The sequence below is a fragment of the Chiloscyllium punctatum genome, chromosome 16, assembly GCF_047496795.1.
Source record: "Chiloscyllium punctatum isolate Juve2018m chromosome 16, sChiPun1.3, whole genome shotgun sequence".
NCBI lineage: Eukaryota > Metazoa > Chordata > Chondrichthyes > Orectolobiformes > Hemiscylliidae > Chiloscyllium > Chiloscyllium punctatum.
The window spans coordinates 25,141,761-25,168,367 of NC_092754.1; the positions used below are offsets into that span (position 1 = coordinate 25,141,761).

Here is a 26,607-nt window from a genome sequence, read left to right on the forward strand (position 1 = left end):
ATAAGTAGCTTAAAGCTTTCTTACCGCCTGGAAGTTCTGAAGCTCTAAGAGGGTCCTCTTGTCCACAATAACTATCCCCTTCAGTTTGCAGTGAAAAGCTTCCTCTACTCTTTTGTATGGACGGATGTCTTCAAATGGGAGAAAAGGTGGTGGACTCAAACTGGGATGGACCTCTGTCAGAATGGCTGCCCGTCTCTCTGCTGCTTCTGAGTAAGTAAGCAAAAATACTGAACTATGAATGTCAGACAAATTACCTGAAAAGGCCAGGAGGGAGTTGTGACTAAAGCACTGCATGATCTGCTTGATCCCCCGCCTGAACCAGAAAAAGTATGGTATTTACCAGGTCAATTTCCATGGTTTATAAAGCAGTTTATTATTATTTTGATGCCACAAAGAACAGAAGTGGAATTTAGCAAAACACAGATAACCCAAATGGGGGCCAATTATAAAATGGCAGGATTAGATCTTGTCCTTTACTCATCTCTGGAATTGTGCTGGTTGGCATTTTGCTTTAGGGTTACATTACCACCAGTCATAACAAGCTCAGCAAACACTTCAAACACTCTGTTCATGGTAAAAGCTCCTTTATCTCACATGTTCTAGAGAAATACCATCATTGAATCAAAATAAAACACTTCCCGGAAGGCTCCCTTATTCCTGTCTTCACCTCCCCCTGCAATAAAAGAAGCCATACCACTTGCCTTCCTATTGCCTGCTTGTTAACGTTCTATACTCCTTGTGTGAGTACACTTCAGTCCCTCTGAGCACCAATGTTTACAAATTTATTTCAAAAATGTACAACCTAGGTATTTGCTTGACTTATGAAAATATAGAATAACAACTGTCTGTTGAAAACATTTTTAAAAATCTCAATATGGAGTTTATGGATTTTATTCTGCATTAAACACACTGGCCTGTTGATGGATTCCCCATCAGAAAATGACTGGATCACAAATGCACAGTTCAATGAGGTGCAACTGGTTGCCCTCATCTTCTGAAGTTCCATTGAGATTTACCCACCCAGATACTCTCAGGCCGCAGCCACGTTTTGGGGCTAAATAATCGTATTATATATACAAGTCAAATGCATCATGAGAACGCATTCACCAAAACACAAATATCCACTGCATTACCATCAGCTTCTATTCACAATTTACAAATCCATCCTGACTCACCCCAGTCAGTCCACATTGTTAAAGCTTTCACACTCCTCATCCTGTATTTATGTTTAGCTCTACTTGAGACAAGATTCCCTTAAAAGTGCCTGGCTTCTGTCCTCCCCCTTTGTTGAAGTCAGTTTAATTTTTTTCCAATAAATTGCACCCTTCTGAGCATTGGCACAATTCCTGCTTCCAATGTTTATGAAAAAATTCAGAGCCTCAGGTCTCTTCTCCCAAAAATACTTCAAAATCCTGGAATGCACACCATTCCAGTCCAGTGACTTCTACCTACAGGGAGGTCATGCTGTAATGGTGCTGCCACTGAGCCAGTAAATCCAGAACCGCAGGCTAATGTTCAGGGGGAACTGTAGCTGACGGATAAGGTTTAAACTATTCTGAAAAGAACAGCTTCTGGAATTAAGACAAAAGCTAATCTAGTGGCAACCACTGTCAATTTTAACAACCCACTGAGTTCACTGCTGTCCTTTAGGGAAGGAAATCTGCCATCATTACCTGTCTGGCCTACATGCGACTCCAGACCTATAGCAACATGGTTGCCTTTTAACTGACCACTGAACTGACCTCAAAAGCCAATCAGTAGGAGGGCAACGAAGGACAGGCAACAATTGCTGACTTTGCCGACGAGGCTCACACCCAACACAAGGGGTAAAAGAAAGCCCCAGACACCCCTCTCCAAAGCTTCTTTCCTGCTCAGAAGGGCAGGGGCTTAAGACGTTCTGAGCAGCCATCACTCAGTACGACTTTGTGACTTGTCTGAGAGCTGCTTCAGTTTATCACTTCTTTCCCTTCTTCAGCATCGAGTGCTTTGTCCTGAACAGCCAAATGTCTAAACACTAGTTGTGGTGACAACTTGAATTTGAATGCCATCCTTGACTATTAGTTCCACCCAGACACTTTAAAAACCTTGCCACAGAGCAGCGGGACATGGGTGCAAACCTATAATTCTTTGTGGCCAGGTTTTGTTTCTAGTTGTGGAGGAGCCAAGTATGAAACTTGTGGTTTTCTTTCAGATGGGAAAAGTGAGTCACAGCAGCTGAGAGAACATTGTGCACATAGCAGAAAACAAGACAATATGCTGTAACTTGTTATTATGCATAGAATTCCTTCTTAATCTGAATAGAAACCACAATAAAGACCATTCACCTAATCTACTGATAATACCACAACTATCACAAGAGACCAGCTCATTTTCTGAAGTGTCATATTTGAATCAGCATCTTTCTATCGCCCTCCACAGATGCTGCCAGCTCCTGCTGAGTACTTGCAGCTCTCTCTCTTGTTATTCCAGCTTGTCTCATGTGGGTTAAGGGAACAATGTACTTATTAAGGCAGGAGTTTCCCTGACAGGTTAATGGAGCAGGGTTTTCAGTTCTACATGCCATTGGACAACAGAGGTCAAAGGTGACCAGGATTGATTCCTGGCCCATGTTGTTTGACAGTTGGTCAGTTGCTGTGAAACTGGAGGGGTGGTCATTACAATTGAACTGATAAATTTGATACATAGGTTCAAAGTCAGATTTGATGGAGATATTCAATATTCAAACAGAATGGATTGGGAGAAACTATTCCCACTGTCAGAAGGGTCAAGGATTTAAGATAACTGGCAAAAGAAATAGAAATCTAGTTTAAAAAAACTTTTGTTTGCAGCATGCACTTTGAGAATGGAATGCACTGCCTGAGTGTGTAGTGAAGGCAGAATCAATCGTGGTCTTCAAAGAGAATTATGCCATTATTGCAAACGAAAAATTTGCAGGGCAATGGGAAAACAGTGAGGATTCACACTGGCTATGTTGCTCCTGCAGACGGCTGGCACAGACATGAAAGGCTGAAGGTCCTCCTCTATAATGCAGCCACTTCATGTGCCACTGGACTGGAGAGGAAGAGAAACAAGCTGGAGGTCGCAATCTGGATTATTGTCCGTTTCGGGTGAGGGGAGGGACATCTTTAAAAGCTTTCTATTCATACAAGAGCTTTTACCAGTATAGCATATCATGAACTGTCTCAAATATTGTTGTCATACGTCATGCAGCAGATATTGGGCAATTATTTACGTGCCCATCACTAAAGCTGGATCCAATGCTGTCATTGATGCCACATCAAGAGTAACCATTTAAAACCTGAGACATGAACCTGTCAGGAAGTTGGTCATTAAACACAGTGTTAGTTGTCTGCTCTGACCTCAATTCTTTTCCTGTCACCTTAAGTTGCTGCAGAGTTTGACAAGCTGGTGAAGCAACCACCTGAACTATGGAAACTTTGGTTGGGGGGGGGGGGGGGGGGGTTGGAAGAGAGACCTCCATGGCATGTGAATAGGGAGCTGGGCAGGGAACCCACCATGATTCCTGATTGGCTGCAGCAAGTTGGCAGCTGGTGGAAGGATGAAGAGACCAGTCAGTGAAGACGAAACTTTCCCTTGTGGGACCAGAATGGCAGTCGTGGCTCTCACTCACTCTAGGTTCTGGCATTTTTCATCCAGCTGGACCCTTAACATTAAAGCTCCCTCCTCACCAGGTACCAAGGAAGCTGGCAGGCAGTCAAGGGGCACAGAATCATTTGTTGGCAACTACCCTACACTACCTTCTCACCCAGTGAAGCTGTAGCGACATGTGGCCCTGAGGTTAAAAGTAGAGTTGGGGTGAGGTTTAGGAGAAGCTGCCAGTCCCAGTGCCCTGCCCACCATCAACAATGACGGTGATCAACTCAGATGAGACCTAAGTCCCATTTTTTGCAATGGGGGCACAGAAATTGTCGAATTGCTATGACTTTAACAAACAGGGAGTTCTCAGCCCTCTGTTCCCATACAGTATTGCAACTGTTACTGAATGATCACGAATGAATGCAGATTCCTATACTCCAGCCCATGTTGCAAATTTACATCTTTATGTGTCGTTTTAATGGCTGGGGACTTTTGGTCTTCCTTAGACTTTTGGTCATGTATCCAATAGTCAGTTCCGCTGGCTTCACAGGAATGGACTTAGGCTAAGGAGGTTACAGAATGGATTTCCATCTCTGCAGTTTTATTAGCGTTCTTCTGTTGGCAATCCCTGTTCCAAGTGCCTGGAATGGGTACATCCATAGCTTACCTCTTATCATATCTTTAAACTCGCGCAGCAGGAACTCCTGTGTGACCTCAGCTCCAGCCGGTCCAGGGGGTCCAGGGGGTCCTGGAGGTCCTGGTGGTCCAAAGAGGCTCGGCTTTGGAACAAGATATAGAGAATCGTCATTGGACAATAATCCTGGTTCAGTGTGTGTGCAAACACCTTCTTCATCCAGTCCTTAGCAAACCGAGGTAAGCAATCGCAAAAACAACATAAGTGCCAAACAAGTTTTGGGGTGAGTTTAATCCAAATCGTTTTGGATAGGAAAGCTACAGGATCAGGCAGGACACTGATGTCATAATATTACCCTCCAACAAGGCCAATGGAAACTTAAATCCAACAGGGTGTAAAATTCAGCATTACAACCAATCCCATCAGTCTCCCATTGGACAAACAGGTTAAAAACTTTCCTGAACCAATTTACAATGATAATCACTTTAATTCATCTTCATACAACGCAGTTTATTTTTGACATCTTAACAATATTAGTAAAGTGTATGGCATCTCTAAAGAATGGATTGGTTGGTTCTGCTCAGAGAAGAAGCAGTTTAATAGATGTGTTCGAATCATGTGCAGCCTTAATGCAAGTGACAAATCCCAGAGGACACTGGTTTAAGATGACTGGCAAAGGCAACTACAGTGAGAACAAAGCGTTTTTCTTTGTGCAGTCAATAATTAGAATCTGCAATGGAGTTTAGCTGAGCAGAGTCAATCATTGCTTTCAAAAGGCAATGAGATCATTATGCGAAGAGGAAAAAGCTGCAGGGCCTACACAGCAAGGGAAGAGGAGTGGGACAGTTAGTATGGACATGATGGGTCAAATGGCCACCTTCTGTGCTGTACCTTCTATGATCCTAACAATGTAAGTATGAGCTCTCTTATTTACTCATTTTACACAAGCAACATTTTACAAAATGTAATCTTTCATGAAATGTGGCGAAACCAGCATTTATTACCCGTGAGAACTGATCTGGAGAATGGGGTGAGCTGGTGCAGTCCTCGGGATGTAGGGACATTCCCAGTACTGTAAGGAAGGAGGTTCCAGCAGATGGCCCAATGACAGAAAAGGGACTGTGACATATTTCCAAGTCAGGACGGTGTGAGGCTTGGAGGAGAGCTTTCAGATGGTAGTATTCCCAGATATCTGCTCTTGTCCTTTAATGGTGGAGCTCACAGGGTTTGGAAGGAAATGTCAAAGGAGGTTTGCTACATGTGAGGGCTTTAAAAAATCGCACATTTAATATGAATTGAATTATCTAATTTATCTCAAAGCTACAGGTCTTACAATTGAATCAGAAAATATCTATGACGCAGGAGGCTATTCAGCCGATTGTGCCTGTGCTGATTAAGAAGTGATACCCAGTCTCATCCCACCTCTGGCTTTTAGGTCACAGCTCAGCAAATAGACATCCATTTTAAATGTGGCTCCAGTCTCTGCCTCCATGCTCCTCTCAGGCAACCCTCCTGGTTACATTCTTACAGCTCTCCTTTGCACCGACTCCAGTGCACCGTTCCCGGACATGTGGTGACCAGAACCCAAGCAGTACTCAAGCTGTGGTCTAACTAGTGCTGGACACAGTCGAGCAGAACCTCAATTAGAAGCAAAGTACTGTGCAGAACAGTCATAACAGACTTGTAACATTAACCCTGTTTCCCTCTCCATAGATGTGACCAGATCTGCTGAGTTTCGGTTTGTTTCCAACAGAACCTTGCTACTTTTGCTTTTCTATGCTTTGATTAATTAAGGAAATCATGCCATATGTCTTCTTAACCAACCTTTTCAACATATTCTGATACCTTTTAGGATCTTTGGACATACACTCCAAGGTCTCTCTGTGCCTCTGCACTACTCAATATGCTCAAACATTGTAGGTATTCCAATGTCTTGCTGGATCCCAAACTGCATTACCTCAGACTTCTCTGGACTGAATTCCATTTCCCGCTTTTCTGTCCAACTCACCCGACCATTTGTAAGTTCCTTCTCACTTCAAATGGCCAATTTCTGCATCATCTGCAAACTTTTGATTTTTCCTTGAGGGTTATGAGACTTTGGAATCCCCTTGCTCAAAAGGCAGTGTATGCAAGATCTTTAAATATTTTTAAGGCAGAGGTAGATGGAAGCTTGATTACTGAGGTGATGAAAGACTATTGGGGATATGCAGGAATATATAGTCGAAGTTGAAATCTGATCAGCCATGATTTTATTGGATGGTGGAGCAGGCTCAAAGGTCAAGTGACCTACTCTTGGTCCTTGTTCATTTGTTCTTTACCATGCATCCAATGTGTGTCTAAATCACAATAATAAACTGGAAAAAGCAAGGGGGCAAATATTGAGCCCAATCCAATTTACTGAACCCCTTGGATCGCAGTGTTTGACTAAGCTGCCAGGTGAGGCCTTGCTCAAGTCAAAAGCCTAGCTAATGTTTGAGTGGACAACATCCACTGCATATGGAAGAAAAAAATTAACTCGGCCAGGGTTCCCACACACAAGTGCCATCAAACTACGCCTGCTAAACGTTGGGGCATGTAGACATGAGGATTGGCTTAAGCCGTGATATCATGCCACACTCACTGTTATAGCCCAAACATATTAGGCGAGGTACCTGATGTTCACAGAACCATAATCCAGTAGAGTTATAGCTTTGGGAGGAGGGAAGAATGCAAAAAAGCAGGTGTAAAGACAAAAACAAATCATGAAAAATACCAATACTTTCTTCCGGTTAGCTTTGCACTTCTTGTTTTTCCTGACTCCATCTCGTTGCACAAATTTGATCCAGGATGAGTGTGGGTCCACTGGACGATGCTCTCGATTTTCTGGGAGCTAGAAATAAACAAACAAATTATCTCTCCAGGCAGTAGGGTAGCCTGGGTATGACAGAGGCCTGTTAGCCATTTTCTCAGCTGGTGTTGTACTGCTGTTTGCTAAAAATAGTGTCAAGTAATTAAAACAGAAAACTGGGGGCCACTGCTTCATTGGTATTAACAGTATCACTTCAGCTGAAAGGATATGGTTCATAAATGCTGCGCATCTATACAGTTTGCTACTTTTTTTTGCTTACGTGGTCATGTCATATATTATTTCCCCTTCTTATCGCAATGCAAATCACCATTATCCCCGAGGGAAGGTTCCACAGATATTTGCTTCCTTTACCAACTGGTTATTTGTAATGAATGAACCAAAACAGCAAGAGGCAACAAGCCTTCTTTATTCATCACTAGTGTCACCAGAATTTATTGCCCATTGCTGATTATGGTCGAGTAGATAGTGATGAGCTACCTTCTTGAACCACTCCAGTCGCTGCGTGGTATATGTGTGCTGTTAGGCACAGTACCTTGCTCTGCATTGGCTTACAATGTTTCCAAAAAATTGCACAGCCTCTCTAAGGATACACCTGTGCCTATTGCCAAGTCCATATGTTCACTTCCAGTGTCTCCAGCTGCTGTCACACACAGAGCTCAGAGGTCCATCCAGCAGCTGCAGAAATTACTTGGAACACTGGCGGCTGGATTTGATTACTGGGGGTCTATATTGGGCTTTTGCAGAGGGCAGTTAGTAACTGAACAACCTGGGAAAGTGGGCAGATTTCCTTCCTTCAAGTATCATGAATGAACCGGATGGATTTTTAAGAGAATTCAGTAGCTTCATGATCATTAGGCTTTCTAAATTCCAGATTTGTTCATTGTAATCATGTTTCACAAGCTGCCATGGTGCGATTTGCATTCATGACCCTCAAGGATTAACCCAGGCATCAGGGTTGCTAGTCCAATAACATAACCATTACGTTCACACTAGTACATTTCAGTAGGAGCAAGTGGGGACTGCAGATGCTGGAATTCCTGATGAAGGGCTTTTGCCCAAAACGTCCATTCTCCTGCCCCTCGGATGCTGCCTGGCCTGCTGTGCTTTTCCAGCACCACACTCTCGACTTAGGTATATTTCACACCGAGGGTTTCAAGATGGCAATTAAAATCAGAGAGCCACCGCTTACAGGGGCTGTGGCTAAATGTACTGCACCTTAGCTAACACCTCAGAGCAAATCTTTACCCATGAGTGCCAGTCCACATCAATTTGCTACATCCTGCTTCACCTATGCCCAAAAGCTGTCAACAACCAGGTTCCTTTGGTCCTTAGAATGATTCTGCTGTACAAATAGCGAAGAGTGGAAACTCTTTTTAAAGTCAAAGACTTGTTTTAGAATGACAATTTCCACTACATCAGGAGCGAACAGCAAATCAGACTCTTTAAGCTGACAGTACATTAGTATTTTATGCAAATCTTGTATCCCCAGGGCTGTGGATTAGATTCCATCTGATTATGCTGGCTGAAGGTTGAACATGATGTGTAACATCAGCAGACCTGAGAGTAACTGAACAGCAGTGAACCCTCATAAACACGGAGCCAGGAATTAATGATTAAATAATGCTGACATAATTAAGTGAGACAAAAGTGACATCAAGAAATAAGATCACAAGAATCGGCACAGGGACAGGCCATTCGGCCCCTCAAGCTGCTCTACTCTTCAACAGGATCATGGCTGATCTGACATTCCTCACATCCACTTTCCTGCCCTTTCACCACAACCCTCGATTCCCCGACTTATCAAGAATCTACCTATTGTAGCCTTAAATGCACACAAGGACTCTGCCCCCACAACTCTCTGTGGCAAGGAGTTCCAAAGACTCACAGCCCTCAAAGAAGACTGGTGCGTGTACAGAATGAACTGCCAGAGGAACTGGTGGAGGCTGGTACAATTACAGCATTTAAAAAGCATCTGGATGGGTATAAGAATAGGAAGGGTACAGAGGGACATGGGCCAAGTGCTGGCAAGTGGGACTAGATTAGCTTGGGATATCTGGATGGTATGGATGAGTTGGACCGAAGGGTCTGTTTCTATGCTGTAGAGCTCTATGACTCTAAGACATTCCTCCTCATCTCAGTCTTAACTTGGCACCCCTTTATTCTGAGACTACACTTTCTGCTCCTGGACTCTCCCATGAGGGGAAGCATCCTTCAGCATTCACCCTGTCAAGACCCTTAAGAATTGTGTATGTTTCAATGATATCACCTCTCATTCGTCTAAGCTTCAGTGAGCAGAGTCTCAACCTGTTTAATCTTTGCTCATAAGACATTCCCTCCATGCCAGGGATCATCCCAGTGAACCTTGTCTCTACTGCCTCCAACAAAATGATATATTTTCTTAAATAGTGGGTCAAACAAGTCTTTTACTGATAGAAATACAGCTGAAAAGTTTTAAGGGAGACAATAGCAAATGGGTTGTGGCATTGGTGGGTCCATTGCAGGTGGCATTGGTGAGGCTGGCTCAAAGACTTGCAGCGAGGGTGATCTGGACATTTCCTTCTTCTTTTGTTTCTGTTTCTTTAATTTCTGCTCTTGTCCTTGATTCTAACTACTGCATTCTAAGACAGTGCTGGAGAGTGGTGACCCTGTACACCTGTGACCGTACTCCAGTACTAAGGTACTCCTCACAATAAATCTAAAGCTTGTCGGGAAACTAGCATCTTCTCGAGATTATCGAGTGCACAATCTTGTTTCCAATTGCAGGAATAATTAATTTTGCAAAAAATGTAAGAAAATTGGAATGAAAATTGAATTTATAAATGCACAGGATGCGGTGTAGAACATCGCCCAATTAGGGAAAAGATAAAGGCCGGAGCAGTATAAGTGGGAGAAAGGGCAAAAGACAGTCCAGTTCCAATGTACGGACAAAACCCAAGCCTGTGCACTCCAGAAGCGTGAAGCTCAAGTGCCCCAGCTAATGTTGCTGCCAGACCACCCATGGGCTGGGGGTGGAAGTTGGCACCTCAGGCACCTGGTGAAGAGGAACAACTCACATGGGTCGTCTCACCCTGCAACGAGGGTGCCACCTGTTGGCTGACCATGGACTGGCACTGGCTTCGGACGTCATGAAGAAGTCCACGTCCTGTTTCTCCACCCTCCCGGCTGGAGGAGGGGATCTGGAGGGAAGAGCCCTTGAGATGGAAAAATGGAGAAAATAAATGAAAATAAAAGGAACGTAAATTTAAAATAAAACAAAAGTTGTAAAACGAGAAGAAAAAGTCAGTTGCCAAGGTAAAGGGATGATTTATTTTCAGAACTAACATTTCGCAGACAATTAAAACCCCTCAAGAGAATCCCAACTGCAGTCCAATGAAAGACCTTGTTTTAAGGCAGAACAGGGAGGGCTCTGACAAGGTGCACACTGGTCAATGTGATGGCACTTTGTTTAAATTGGTGTGAAAGGTCAATAAAAATGTACAGAAGAACCTGGGATCCTGTGCAGGATCCACACTATAATGGGCTATGCCTCTCAATACCAAATATAGCAACATCACCAGTGCACCACATAACAAACCAAGGATGGGACTTGGAAATATTGCACCATCTAACCACACATTTCCCATCAGTGTCAAAGTCACTCGAAAAGTATGAATGGTAAATGCCTTCATGCTCCATTTCTTGTTTCAAACTGCTGCACCAACCCTTAGTGCCTACAAACTGGGAGGGCCCCTCGACCCCAATCCCCTGCCTCTCCTCAGACCCAAGAGGTGGCCAGAAGAACATTCCCAGTCAAAGGGAGCACCCCTTTCCTTTGCCTATGGACAGGTGTCCTGGGGAAAACAAAATCGACCATCTTGTGCCTGAGCTGTGGGAATGGGGCTGATCACGGGTGGGAAGACAACATGAGGTTTCATGGCATTTCAAGTTTGCTTCGCTTTGTGGTTCAGGGCCTGAAAGACTGAATGTATAATGGAGCACTATGCAGCTGTAAAACTGCTCTGTCCTGAATTACCAGCTTTCAAATGGCTAACTGTCCCTTAACTGTCCTTAGACTGCTGAAGGCCTATTGACCTCTTGCTGACAGTTGCAGATATGTTGAATGTGACAGACTCAGAAATATTTTGCAATATTTGACAAAAACAAAGGTAATATTAAGACAGCTTAAACCGAAACAGAGCTGTAGACTCACAGGATGCTTGTAACAGTAAAGACCCCTTCCTGAAATCCCTCACAAAGCTGCTAGACTTCTTTTTCTGACCTAAAATAAGTTTTGTGTTCTTTGGAAATATCTGCTTTGCCAACTTTCACCCCTTTGGCAACTAAATCAGCTCATTTATTTGTTTTAAGGACTGCTTGTTTTCCTTTATTGCTGGGATTTGAGTATTTATTGCCTCTCTGTGATGACAGTTGGGAAAGTGGGGGGTGAGCTGCCCTCCTTGAACTGCTCCTATCTGCTCAGTGAAGTTGACCCACAGGGTTGTTATGACTCAGTGACTCACCAGGCCATTTCAGAAGACAATTCTGGACTCAACTGTGACTCGTGAAACATGTGGGGCAGGATTTTTCAGATGGCAGAATTTCCCAACCCCCTCACCCAAGAACATCACTGCCCTGATCGATCAGAACAGCCCAACTGTTTCTAAAACACTTTGAGGAATGTTACTTGGCTGGACTTCATCCATCTTCACACTTGAGAGGAAGTTCTGACTTGAAGGACTAAAGGACAATCAGCCTGGCCTCCACTCGTTCTGTTATCCTAACACTGCCAGTGCTCAGAGCTGAGATTACAACCAATCCCCAGACTCCAGCCTGAGTTAGACACTCTCATGATGAGCTGGGGGAAGTGAGGCCCTGTCCATGACTTGGAGGGGGGAAGGGGAAATGTTTGACAGTGAGGTCAGGGAGGGAGGGACTCTCGAGTGAGGAGAACAGTGATGGACATATCCTTTGGAAGGACTGTGGCATTTGAACAAGATGCCGCCAATACGGCCCTCCTCTCAATCCCCCAAACCCTGAACAGTTTCATCAGCCTCAAAGTTTAGAGCTGGCAAGAATTTACCCTTGAGGGCTTCAAGTGATTCAAGGGTGGCAGGCTTCCCTCAGCCTGACCTGCCCCATGGTGAATTGTGGGAAGGTCAGGGTAGAAAGGAGGGCAGTGGAAGGATCACCCAGGGAATGTTACAGCCTCCTCATGGTCAAACTGCAATTGAGGAACAATAAGAATATCTCTGCCCATGGAGGTCAGACTAGATAAGGACAGTAACGTTCCCTGCTGAGTGTGATTAGTGAATCAGATTTTTAAAAAAGTCAACAATCTGATCGTTTCATGAAGATTATTAACGAGACTTGCATTTTATTCTAGATTGTTTAACTAACTGAATTTAAAATCCCCTCATACCAGTAAGAGATATCAGTGCAAACTTCCACAGTCTAACCAGCTTTGCTTTTCAGTTATATAGAAACATATAAACTAGCAGGACTAGGCCATTCAGTCCTTCAAGCCTGCTCGAATATGATTCTGGCTGATCATCCAACTCAGTCCCTGGTCCTGCTTTCTCCCCATATTCTTTGACCCCTTTAGCCCTAAGAACTACATCAATGTTTGGCCTCAACTACTTTCTGTGGCAGAGTTATTCCACAGGCTCACCACTTTCTGAGTGAAGAAATTTCTCCTGATCTCTGTCCAAATGGCTAACTCCACATTCTTAAACTGTGATCACTGATTCTGGACTTTCTAGTCATCAGGAACATTTTGTGTAGTCCTGTTAGAATTTTACATGTTTCTGTGAGATCCCGCCCCTCATTCTTCTAAAGTGCAGTGAATATGGTCTGAACCGATCTAGTCTCTCATCACACATCAGTCCTGCCACCCCAGGAATTAGTCAGCTAACTCTTCTTTATACACGCCCCTCAACATTACAAGACGTTACATCCTTCCTCAAAAAGGAAACCAAAACTGAATACAAATCTAGAAACATTACAACTGCATGTTGCCCCTCATAATGACCTGGTAACATTGCTAAACCTTTGCGACCTTTGTGACATTTCCAGTGGTTATTAGAGTCTTCCATCCTGTGTGGGAGTTGTGGGGATAGGGCTGATCACGGTCATGAGGGGAACAAGACATTACATATATACAAGTTTTCCTTTAACACAGATCCACAACTGTAGGAACAGTGCTGAGGAAAAAGTGTATTGTGGCCCACTACCCTCTGATAACTATGAATGAACTGCAGAATATCCACAATGCTGTGGGCGAAAAGTGGCTCAAAATGGGGAAAAAAAACTTACCACAATGCATAGTCACAAAGTACAAAGCTTTGTGTGTAGTGTTTTTTAACTCAACCTGCTCTGAAGCATGTGGGATGTGAATCCAGGCCTTCTGGGCCAAAGGCCAGGACACTACTTCTGCACCCAAAGTAACTCAGCTGAGCTGGACAGGAGACCACACTTGCTCTGGCATTGTAGTACAGTGCGATTCTGATGATTTGGGACTCTGTGCTGAGAGTATGTCCTCTCACTAGGTCTGGGTCTCCTTTACAGGTTTGTTTCTCTCAGGTTAACAAACTGCATTTCGAACAATAATATCTCAGCTGAAGGTGACCATTTGCAGTTTGTAAATCTGCTGCCCTGACCCAATCTGGTCTACAAGTGGAATCCAGATCCACACCATTGTGGTTGATTCTTAAATAGCCAATAAATGCTGGCCTAATCAGTGCCACCCACATCACAGAATGAATTTTAAAGAACACAATGCATTTTAGGCAAAACGTAGCTTCACTTTCTTTCACACCAACTACACCAAGACTGTGGATGTCAGCCATATTTATCCATGCACTCCCTGCTTCATTTGCAGGTTCTGAATTGTGCATTTAAAACTGAATATCATCGTGGGAAAAAAAACTGTCTTGATTTCATTGGAAAGTTGAATCCTAAATAGCACTATTTTGGACTAACATTGATGTATCTGATGCTGGCCACTCCTGGTATATGACTTTAATAGTATCTCAGTTTAATTCTTGAAGTTCTGAGTTTTAACATCTTGGAAGCTCAAGGCTGGCCAAAATCTGCTGAAGTATCTGTTCTCTTTAAAAAATGTGGGTGGCACAGTGGTTAGCACTGCTGCCTCACAGCGCCAGAGACCCAGGTTTAATTCCCGCCTCAGGCGACTGACTGTGTGGAGCTTGCATATTCTCCCCGTGTCTGCGTGGGTTTCCTCCGGGTGCACCGGTTTCCTCCCACAGTCCAAAGATGTGCAGGTCAGGTGAATTTGCCATGCTAAATTGCCCGTAGTGTTAGGTGAAGGGGTAAATGTAGGGGAATGGGTCTCGGGATTGCTCTTCGAAGGGTCGGTGTGGACTTGTTGGGCCAAAGGGCCTGTTTCCACACTGTAAGTAATCTAATCTAATGTGGATTTTTTTTTAAAAGCTTGCATTAATTTACAGTTTATATAATATTAAACATTTCATCAGTGCCCATTATGAATTGGTACAAACTGAACACATGACTATAGCAATAAATAAACTGGAATCATAGAAACCTAGAATGCGGAAACGAACCATTTGGCTCTTACCAATCCTCCATTGAGCACCCCACCCAGATATACACCCCTATGCTATCACCCTGCATTTCCCATGGTTAATCCACTTAGCCTGCACATCCCAGGACACAATGGGTAATTTTGCATGGCCAATCCATCTAATCTGCACATCTTTGAACTTGGGAGGAAACCAGAGCAAACCCACACAGACACAGGGAGAACATACAAATTCCACACAGACAGTCACCTTAGTTAGGGTGGAATTGAACCTGGGTTCCTGGCACTGTGAGGCAGCAGTGCTAACCACTGAATCACCTTTCAAAACAGCATTCTGGCAAATCTAAAACCATTGCTGCCTCTTTGTCCCCAATATTTTCCCTATATGATGATCCTCTCCAATGATACTCTCTTAAGGATGAAACTAAATGATCATCGTCCACAAGCTAAGATTAACTTCCACAAACACAAACACTCTTATTTGTGAGCTCAGACGTTATGTGGCCATTCTCTCTCAAATGATTCGTCTCCCAGCTATATGGAAAACACATGTCATGTGAACAATTGTACATAATCCCCTTGATTACAGTGTCTTAATGTAAGCAATCCATGTCACATGGTGAGCAGGGGAACAACATGGCTTGATCCTCACAGCACATGTTCCCTCCTGTATGGAGAAGGTACAACATACATTCCAATCGTGCTGCCGTTGTGGTTTTGACTCCGTCACCACAGAAACAGGGTTCTCGTGCTTGAGGCAGTCTGCACGCTGCTGAAAGACTTACTACAATGTTATTTGGTGTAAACCATCTGAAGGTTTTACTTCATGAGACCAGAATGAGCTGCTCATAAATCCCATCACTAACACAGGGCTAGATTGCAAAAGGCTGTCAGCAAACTCAGCACAAGATCTGCCAAAGAGGCATCAATCAAAGAGGAAATGAACTAAGACCCAGCATCAGAATACAAGAAATTGACAAAATATGACATCTGTGATCTAAACCCTGTTCCTTTTGCAAGTAATAAATACTAATTTGATTGTGCTCATCTTATAAAAAGGGTGGAAAGTTACACTGCCTTTTCACATGTCTCTTGAGTCATAGAGATGTACAGCACAGGAATAAGCCCTTTGGTCCAACCCGTCCATGCTGACCAGATATCCTAAATTAATCTAGTCCTCGTTGCCAGCATTTGGCCCATATCCCTCTAAACCCTTCTTATTCATAAATGCCGTCATTGTACCAGCCACCACCACCTCTGGCAGCTCATTTCATACACATACCACCCTTTGCATGAAAAAGCTGCCCCTTAGGTTCCTTTTAAATCTATTCCCACTCACCTTAAACTGATACCCTATAGTTTTGGATTTCCCTACTCCGGGGAAAAGGCCTTGGCTAGTCCTCCTATCCATGCTCCTCATGATTTTATGAATCTCTATAAGGTCATCCCTCAGCCTCTGATGCTTTGAGTAAGCAGTTAAGAGCTGGGATCCAGGGAAGACAATTACAGGGAACTAGCTCATTTTACTTGAACTTGTAAAACATTGATACAATGGCTTTATCCAAAGTCAATGATCTGTCACAATTCTGTCAGATCACACACAGACAGCACTACCCTGTATAACCCTCAATCATTAGAGAAGACATTGAAATTGGTGTCACCTGTTTGGACATGCAAAGTAAACGGAACCAACCATCTTTTTACAAGGCACTAATTTGCTGTATGTTTTAACCTAGATACCATCAGACATATTCTCAGAAAGGAATAAAATATTCCATTGCCCTATTTTCCTTTAAACTGAGATTAAAGGACCTTCACCCAGATTTTACTTTCCTGATGGATTGATCCAATCTCCAGTGTCACCCATATTTTGAACAAAGTCAGAAGTCACATGACACCAAGTTACAGTCCAACAGGTTTGTTTGAAATCACAAGCTTTTGGAGCACTGCTCTTTTATCAGGTGGCTTCACCTGACGAAGGGACAGCATTCCAAAAGCTTGTGATTTCAATTAAATCTGTTGGACTGTAACCTAGTGTCATGTGACTTCTGACTTTGTCCACCCCAGTACCTCCACAACATATTTTGAACAGGGAGAGCTTACAAGTTGAAAGATTTTGCATGATAATATAATAAGTTGCCATAGTCTTACCAACTGTCCAGCCAAGTGAGCTAAACTAGCAGCCATGACAATGCATAACAGGTGAATGGTAGATGGAAGTGGGTACTGCAGATGCTGGAGATTAGAGTCTCAATTAGAGTAGTGCTGGAAAAGCACAGCAGGTCAGGCAACATCCAGGGAGCAGGAAAATCGACATTTTGGGCAAAAGCCCTTCATCAGGAATGAGGCTGGGAACCTCGGGGGTGGAGAGATAAATGTTAGGACAAATGTTTGATCAGGTGTACCCGAGAACTCTGTGGGAAGCTGGAGAAGTGATTGCTGGGCCTCTTGCTGAGATATTTGTATCATCGATAGTCACAGGTGAGGTGCCAGAAGGCTGGAGGTTGGCTAACGTGGTGCCACTGTTTAAGAAGGCGGTAAAGACAAGCCAGGGAACGATAGACCGGTGAGCCTGACCTCAGTGGTGGGCAAGTTGTTGGAGGGAATCCTGAGGGACAGGATGTACATGTATTTGGAAAGGCAAGGACTGATTAGGGATAGTCAACATGGCTTTGTGCATGGGAAATCACGTCTCACAATCTTGATTGAGTTTTTTGAAGAAGTAACAAAGAAGATTGATGAGGGCAGAGCAGTAGATGAGATCTATATGGACTTCAGTAAGGCGTTTGACAAGGTTCCCCATGGGAGACTGATTAGCAAGGTTAGATCTTATGGAATAAAGGGAGAACTAGCCATTTGGATACAGAACTGGCTCAAAGGTAGAAAACAGAGGGTGGTGGTGGAGGGTTGTTTTTCAGACTGGAGGCCTGTGACCAGTGGAGTGCCACAAGGATTGGTGCTGGGTCCTCTACATTTTGTCATTTACATAAATGATTTGGATGTGAGCATAAGAGGTACAGTTAGTAAGTTTGCAGATGACACCAAAATTGGAGGTGTAGTGGACAACGAAGAAGGTTACCTCAGATTACAACAGGATCTGGACCAGATGGGTCAATGGGCTAAGAAGTGGAAGATGAAGTTTAATTCAGATAAATGCGAGATGCTGCATTTTGGGAAAGCAAATCTTAGCAGGGATTATACACTTAATGGTAAGGTCCTAAGGAGTGTTGGTGAACAAAGAGACCTTAGAGTGCAGGTTCATAGCTCCTTGAAAGTGGAGTCGCAGGTAGATAGGATAGTGAAGAAGGCGTTTGGTATGCTTTCCTTTATTGGTCAGAGTATTGAGTACAGGAGTTGGGAAGTCATGTTGCGGCCATACAGGACATTGGTTAGGCCACTGTTGGAATATTGCATGCAATTCTGGTCTCCTTCCTATTGGAAAGACGTTGTGAAACTTGAAAGGGTTCAGAAAAGATTTACATGGATGTTGCCAGGGTTGGAGGATTTAAGCTATAGGGAGAGGCTGAACAGGCTGGGGCTGTTTTCCCTGGAGCGTTGGAGGCTGAGGGGTAACCTTATAGAGATTTACAAAATTATGAGGGGCATGGATAGGATAAATAGACAAAGTCTTTTCCCTGGGATTGGGGAGTCCAGAATTAGAGGGCATAGGTTTAGGGTGAGAGGGGAAAGATAAAAAAGAGACCTAAGGGGCAACTTTTTCACGCAGAGGGTGGTACGTGTATGGAATGAGCTGCCAGAGGATGTGGTGGAGGCTGGTACAATTGCAACATTTAAGAAGGCATTTAGATGGGTATATGAACAGGAAGGGTTTGGAGGGATATGGGCCAGGTGCTGGCAGGTGGAACGAGATTGGGTTGGGATATCTGGTCGGCGTGGACAGGTTGGACCGAAGGGTCTGTTTCCATGCTGTACATCTCTATGACTCTATAATTACATCAAAAATTTGAATCAAGCTTTTTGACTTATCTAAATCAGTACCATCCTACAAACATTAAATATGACATAAACACAATGTTAAGAGTAGTGCTGTTTATAGCGATTCATTTGCTATATAGGTGAAGAGCCAGAGGTGGTAGTACATGTCAACACAAATGACATCGGGAAGAAGAGGAGGAACATACTACAGCGGGACTTCGGAGAACTAGGAAGAGGGCTGAAAAGCAGGACGTCCAAGGTGGTTATCTCCGGTTTGCTTCCAGTTCCTCGGGCTGGTGAGGCCAGAAACAGGGAGATAACGGACTTGAACGTGTGGCTGGGGAACTGGTGCAGTAAGCAAGGATTTAAATTCTTGGATCACTGGGGTATGTTTTGTGGTAAGCATAAATTCTGCACCTTAATAGGTTGGGGACCAGCATTCTGACAGGCAGGTTTGCTACTGCAACACAGCTACCTTTAAACTAAGTAGTGGGGGGGAGGGGATAAACTGGATGTTTAAGAAGGAAATTGAAGGGAAAGTTAGAACAAGAGAAGTCAAGAAAGACAACTGTATCAATGAGGCAGAAAACTCAGAAAGGGATCATGCTGTAAGGTTGAGTGAAATAAGAGTTGATGGGAAGGGCGAGGGCAGTAACAAATTAAAAATACTATACATGAATGCACGAAGCATTTGAAATAAGATGGATGAGCTTGAGGCTCTTTTGGAAATTGGCAGATACGATATTGTGGGGATAACTGAGACGTGGCTTCAAGTGGACAGGGCCTGGGAAATGAATATTCAAGGCTACACGTACTATCGTAAGGACAGACTGACGGGCAGAGGGGGTGGGGTGGCCTTGTTGGTAAGGGATGATATTCAGTCCCTTGCAAGGAGGGACCTGGAATCAGGTGAGGTAGAGTCAGTGTGGATAGAGCTGAGAAATACTAAGGGTAAAAAGACCTTCTTTGGAGTCATCTACAGGCGCCCAAACAGTAGTCTGGATGTCAGATGTAAGTTAAATCAGGAGCTGAAATTGGCCTGTCGCAAAGATGTTACTACAGTTGTTATGGGGGATTTCAACATACAGGTAGACTGGGAGAATCAGAATGGTATTGGACGTCAAGAATGAGACTTTGTGGAGTGCCTCAGAGATGGAGTCTTAGAACAGCTGGTGCTGGAGCCAACCAGGGAGAAGGCAATTCTGGATCTGGTGTTGTGCAATGAACCAGAATTGGTCAGGGACCTCGAAGTGAAGGAGCTATTGGGAAGTAGTGACTATAATACAATAAGCTTCCATCTGCAATTTGAGAGGGAGAGGGTACAACCGGAAGTGACAATATTTCTGTTGAATAAAGGGAACTATGGAGCTATGAGGGAGGAGCTGGCCAAAGTTCAATGTTGCAATACCTTAGCAGGGATGACAGTGGAGGAACAATGGCAGATATTTCTGTGTATAATGCAGAAGTTGCAGGATCAGTTCATTCCAAAAAGGAAGAAAATTCCTAGGAGGAGGCATGGGTGGCCGTGGCTGACGAGGGAAGTTAAGAAACATATAAAGTTAAAAGAGAAAAAATTTAACATAGCAAAGATAAGTGGGAAAACGGAGGACTGGGAAACTTTTAAAGAACAACAGAGGATTACTAAGAAGGAAATACGCAGAGAAAAAAATTAGGTACGAAGGTAAACTGGCCAATGAAATAAAGGAGAATAGTAAAAGCTTTTTTAGGTATGTGAAAAGCAAAAAAATGGTGAAGACTAAAATTGGGCCCTTGAAGACAGAAACAGGGGAATATATTACGGGGAACAAAGAAATGGCAGAAGAATTGAATTGGTACTTCAGATCTGTGTTCACTGGGGAAGACACAAGCAATCTCCCTGAGGTAACAGTGGCTGAAGGACCTGAACTGAAGGGAATTTATATTTGCCAGGAATTGGTATTGGAGAGACTGTTAGGTCTGAAGGTTGATAAGTCCCCAGGGCCTGATGGTCTACATCCCAGGGTACTAAAGGAGGTGGCTCGAGAAATCGTGAATGCGTTGGTGATTATTTTCCAGAGTTCGATAGATTCGGGATCAGTTCCTGCGGATTGGAGGGTGACTAATGTTGTACCACTTTTTAAGAAAGGTGGGAGAGAGAAAACAGGAAATTATAGACCAGTTAGTCTGAACTCAGTGGTGGGAAAGATGCTGTTCTATTATAAAGGATGAAATTACGACACATCTGGATAGTAGTAACAGGATAGGTCAGAGTCAGCATGGATTTATGAAGGGGAAATCATGCTTGACTAATCTTCTGGAATTTTTTGAGGATGTAACTCTGAAGATGGACAAGGGAGATCCAATAAATGTGGTGTACCTGGACTTTCAGAAAGCTTTTGATAAAGTCCCACATAGGAGGTTAGTGAGCAAAATTAGGGCGCATGGTATTGGGGGCAAAGTACTAACTTGGATTGAAAGTTGGTTGGCTGATAGGAAACAAAGAGTAGTGATAAATGGCTCCATTTAGGAATGGCAGGCAGTGACCAGTGGGGTACCACAGGGATCAGTACTAGGACCGCAGCTTTTTACAATATATGTTAATGATATAGAAGATGGTATTAGTAATAACATTAGCAAATTTGCTGATGATACTAAGCTGGGTGGCAGGGTGAAATGTGATGAGGATGTTAGGAGATTACAGGGTGACCTGGACAAGTTAGGTGAGTGGTCAGATGCATGGCAGATGCAGTTTAATGTAGATAAATGTATGGTTATTCACTTTGGTGGCAAGAACAGGAAGGCAGATTACTACCTAAATGGAATCAATTTAGGTAAAGGGGCAGTACAGAGAGATCTGGGTGTTCTTGTACACCAGTCAATGAAGGTAAGCATGCAGGTACAGCAGGTAGTGAAGAAGGCTAATAGCATGCTGGCCTTCATAACAAGAGGGATTGAATATAGAAGCAAAGAGGTTCTTCTGCAGCTGTACAGGGCCCTGGTGAGACCGCACCTGGAGTACTGTGTGCAGTTCTGGTCTCCAAATTTGAGGAAAGACATTCTGGCTATTGAGGGAGTGCAGCATAGGTTCACCAGGTCAATTCCTGGAATGGCGGGATTACCTTACACTGAAAGACTGGAGCGACTGGGCTTGTATACCCTTGAGTTTAGAAGACTGAGAGGGGATCTGATTGAGACATATAAGATTATTAAAGGTTTGGACACTCTGGAGGCAGGAAACATGTTTTGCTGATGGGTGAGTGCTGAACCAGAGGACACAGCTTAAAAATACGGGGTAGACCATTTAGGACGGAGATGAGGAGAAACTTCTTCACCCAGAGAGTGGTGGCTGTGTGGAATGCTCTTCCCCAGAGGGCAATGGAGGCCCAGTCTCTGGATTCATTTAAGAAAGAGTTGGATAGAGTTCTCAAGGAAAGTGGAATCAAGGGTTATGGAGATAAGGCAGGAACACGATACTGATTAAGGATGATCAGCCATGATCATATTGAATGGTGGTGCAGGCTCGAAGGGCAGAATGGGTCTATTATCTATTCAAAATTTAGGCTTAGTGACAGGGAGCACAAGGACAAACCTTGTGGATGATATCAAACCTAGTTGGAGAGACATGACATAACCAACACTGAGGAAGATGCAATGCAATCCAAAGCTGCATTAGAAAATTTGTAGACTGAGTGGTCAAGTGGGAAACACTCTAACCATGTGGTGCACTTTGGTAGGAAACATTAAAACATTATCCACACCTTCAAATAATTAAACGCCTAAAATTGCAGAATAGCAAATGATTCTAGGTGACACATCATTGTAAGCAGCATCTAAGGTCAGCAAAGCAATTATTAAGACAAACAAAAAACTTGGATTTATTTCTAGAAGCATCAAACTGTGTCGTGAAGTTATGTTAAACTTGTAGGCCACACCTAGAAAACTGCACAGTTTGAGTCTCCACGCTGTTAAAAACCACATTGAGGCACTGGAGAAAGTGCAAATATCAGCACTATTGCACCCATTCATACTTACATTCAATGGACCTCTCTCCCAAAAGACCCCTGATAAAGTTTAACAAACTTTTCTCAGTTTGATTTTGGAAGCTAGCCAGATTGGCTTCTGTACCCTCCTGATGGCCACTGCATTCCACACACACACACACGAACACACACACACATACACACACACACACACACGAACACACACACACATACACACACACGAACACACGAACACACACACACGAACACACACATGCGTGTGTCCATCCTCCCCACCCCACCACACACACAGAGCAAATTGTGATGATTGTAAAAGCACTCTCTGCCTCCTCCTCCTGAGGTTTCCACCATTACAGATGCCTGTCTTCTGCCAATTCAATTCACACCACATAAAATCAAACAGGCAAAGACTAAAGCAGTAGGAGCAGGAGTGCACCAAATAGCCTTTGAGCCTGTCTGCCATTCAGTAAGATACTGCCTTATCCCCATGTCCCTTGATTCTCTTCGGCCAAAAGAACCTCCTGGTCTCAGTCTCGAATACAAACAGTGGCTGAGCACCCCCAGTATTCCGTGGTACAGTATTCCAAAGATTCATAACTTTCTGGGTGAAGAAATGTCCTAAACTGCCAACCCCTTATTCGGAGGCTGACCCCTAGTTCTAGACTCTCAAGCCTTTTAAGGATTTTAATATGAGATCACCTCTCTTTATTTTAAAATCTCAACAATATTGGTCCATTGTCCTCTGAAGTCGAGTGCACTGGAGCATTGCAGAGGCTGTGCATCCCAACTGTTGTGCTCCATAACCAGTCTAGCCAAGTTGTTCAAGTATACCTCCAAAATGGGCATCTAACCGAAAATGTGGACAACAGGGCAGGATAATAGAGGCAATCAAGAAAATCAAAAAAGGGTCATCCAGGCTGTTACCAAGGAGCACTTAGTCAATAGCTGGCTCACTGATCCTTAATTTGAGATCTGCCAGCACCATATGGCTCGAGATCTCATTGCATCTAGCCACTGCCTGCAAGAGATGAAAAGAATTATAAACTATAGGCCCAGAATTTCCAGAGCTGTACTGTCTTATCTGACCATCCTCCACTTGGACTACTGGATACCAGAATCACACTTGAGAATTTCCCTTCTGACTGAATTACTTTCCATTGCTTGTATGCCTTACCTTTATCCAAGGTTTGCTTCACCATAGACATTTCTAATCAACTGACTCAGAGATGTTATGACACACCTCTGGAGTAGGTGTGACTTGAACCTGGAGGCCCAGAACCACAAGATTCTTTCATGCAAAAACAAGGGACAACACCCTGATATTTTAGCTGACCTGGTCAGGCAGGTAATGATGCAACTTGGAAACAGGCAGGACTTGATTCCAGGCCTCTAGCCCAGAAGCAAGGACCCCATAATTGCTCCAAAGGACACTTTCTACCACTCAACACACTTAGCTAGATGGTAAGATGCCAGCTTTGTTCTAAAATAATTTCTTTTGTTATCCTTGATCATCTGTTGACATTTGTGCTTCCTAATTGATTAGTGTCAGAACAGGAAATGTAATTCTCCTGATCTGGTCCAGCTCTTCTTCAGCAGGTCAGTGCCCCATGTGTAATACAAGACAGCTGGTATGTCTGGTGCCAAACCATGCAGCCTGTGCCCTCTTCCCTGAGCATGTACAACTCTCATGACCTCCAAACAAGACCTTAGCCACACAGCCACAGGATTTGTTGCCCAAAACACTCTAATTAAAGTCAAACACAGGATGGCATCTAAGCCAACTTGGTCACCAATGGCTGTTGACAAAGCTAACACAGTCGAGCCCATATGACCCTCACTTAATCTAAACTGATTATTAAGCATTGATTCATCCTATCACCAAAACCTGTGAGAGTAAATTTTCATGCATCCTCTTGTTAACTGATGAACATTTTAGACACTGTGCATGCCGGATCCTTGTGGATTCAGACATTGGCAGCTGTGGAGGGGAGGTTAGCTGCAGAGTTGCAATATTCAGGGATAATATTGTTCCAATGGTTGCTACATCTGACAGTGCTTAGGAACGAGGGTGGGCCTTGCTGCGACATCAACAATAGGCCACTCAACACAGTGAAGAATCACTGAAGAGTCCATTTTAGTCTGTTGGTGGGAAGTAGTCAGGGAAGCAGCCTGCTGATCAGTCAGGTACTCAGGCAGCTAAGGAAGAGTCAGAGGTGCCATTGTTTGGAGTCATAGGCAGTCAGGTCTGGGGCGAAGGCCTGAGGATCCTAATTGGCAGCAGAAGGCACTGCATTGGACAGGAGGCGAAGAACATGCCTCTAGTTAATGTGCTACAGTCGGCTCTGAGGTGTTGAGGTCCTACTGAAATCCCAGAAGCCATTTTTGTAGCTATGTGAGGAGATGGAAGAGCCCACCTGTTGTATTGGCTTAGTGCAGTTGAAAACTATTGTATCTCAGAGAAGTCTAGGGGTAATCTCAGTTGTGTGTGAATGAAGTGGAACTGTGCCCCTAAATGGAAATCCCTTGTATGACCTCGGCTGAATGTACTAATGGACAGAAAGATCCCAGGAACCTGGCTTGATAGATCGCATTTTTGTTCCATTTTAGTTAATGTGGTGGTCATTCACTGAAACGAAGCCACACACAGTTACAGTGATGCTTTAACAACAGAACAGAAATTTATTATACAAAAGTCAAAAAAATCACTTTGATATTGCAGACAATTAGGAAAATTTTAAAACATCTATTAAAAACAATTTGTTAACCTATTTACCAATGCCATCACTTTACAGTGCTTCAAGTCCAGAGGAAGTGTCCTTCTACATCAAATATCAGTTTGACTTAACTGATACTCCCTATTTTCTGTTATTTGAACAAGGAGTCTTCCTACATGAATACTTATAAAATTCAGAGCTTAGACTTTCTTAGCTTCTAATAAATAGGGATATAAATATTGTTTTAAAAAGTACCCTTTTAAATGACTAAAATTATATCGGTTAACCATTTGAAAATTAACAGATGACAATATCAACAAATTTCTTCCAGCTTTTTCCAAAGAGGAAAAAGAGTATTGGGAAATGGTAGCGATTAATATCCTCAAATATTACTAATGCCTTTTTAAAATAAGTCACTTTTCTACAGCATTTATTTCCTAGTCTTTTTTGAACATTAGCTGCAATATATTAATGGGAAGACTAACATTTATCGTGTAGCTATTTAAACATATACTATTTGACATTCTCCAATATGTCTTAAAACTTTTCACTATCTGGTCTTCCTCCATTAACGTCAATCCTTGATTATTCAGAACTAAAAACAAGTTACTGGCCTTCAATGATTGCTCCATCTATTGGTATACCACCCAGTATAAACAAGTTTTCATTTCCAATCCTAGTTCTCTGACAGTGGATTGAGACAGTAATCTGGAAATCCTGTCAGACCTAATTTTGAAAAAAAAACTTTCACGCAAGTCAGCAATACACACCGGCCACATCTTTGAAACCTAAACTCTTAAGATATTTATATCACTCAACATTACACACCTTATATCACACCGACAACAGCACCTCTGCTGCTCACAGCCTCTTCCCCAGCAGTTCAAAGGTAGTCATCCTATGTCAACTGCATCCAACAAGCAGACGACAAAACTGTTTGTTCAGTGACTTTTGAACTTTTTTTGAGTGACCCATTTAAAAACTAAATGTCATGCCTTGTTCCTAGCCAGGATTGAATGTATCACGATGTTCCCAGAATATTCCAATTTACCAGCTAACTTCCTCTCCACAGCTACTAAGTTCCAAATGCACCCAGATGTAGAGTGAATTAAAAAACATGATTTGATCATCGGATTTATTATTCTGTAACAAAGGAAGAGTTACATTAATACATGTTTCTGAATGTTTTATCAACTTTTTATGAGAAGAGTCTAAAATATTAGTGGGAGGTTGCATGGAACTTTAGTCTCATCGACGCAATTTTTGTGATGAGATGAATGAATATTTGATAATTGGGTTAGGTTGAGTTCCATGGGAGGAAATTATGTACATATGAACATACAACTCACCAGCATACAAGG

The 26,607-nt window shown here is 43.2% G+C and overlaps 1 protein-coding gene across 5 annotated transcripts in view; it reads right to left on the minus strand.

The window, feature by feature from the left end:
• Nucleotides 1-26,607, minus strand: part of c1qtnf12 (C1q and TNF related 12) — a 92,516-nt gene that overhangs the window by 54,671 nt on the left and 11,238 nt on the right. For 2 of the 5 annotated variants that reach the window (XM_072586488.1, XM_072586490.1), the window contains 4 exons: nucleotides 10,133-10,270; nucleotides 6,984-7,100; nucleotides 4,265-4,376; nucleotides 25-206 (listed from right to left, as the gene is read on the minus strand). In XM_072586488.1, coding sequence (XP_072442589.1) covers nucleotides 25-206; nucleotides 4,265-4,376; nucleotides 6,984-7,100; nucleotides 10,133-10,270 — 549 coding nt within the window. The remainder of the gene's footprint in view (nucleotides 1-24; nucleotides 207-4,264; nucleotides 4,377-6,983; nucleotides 7,101-10,132; nucleotides 10,271-26,607) is intronic. The other 3 variants (XM_072586492.1, XM_072586493.1, XM_072586489.1) reach the window with 2 other exon arrangements.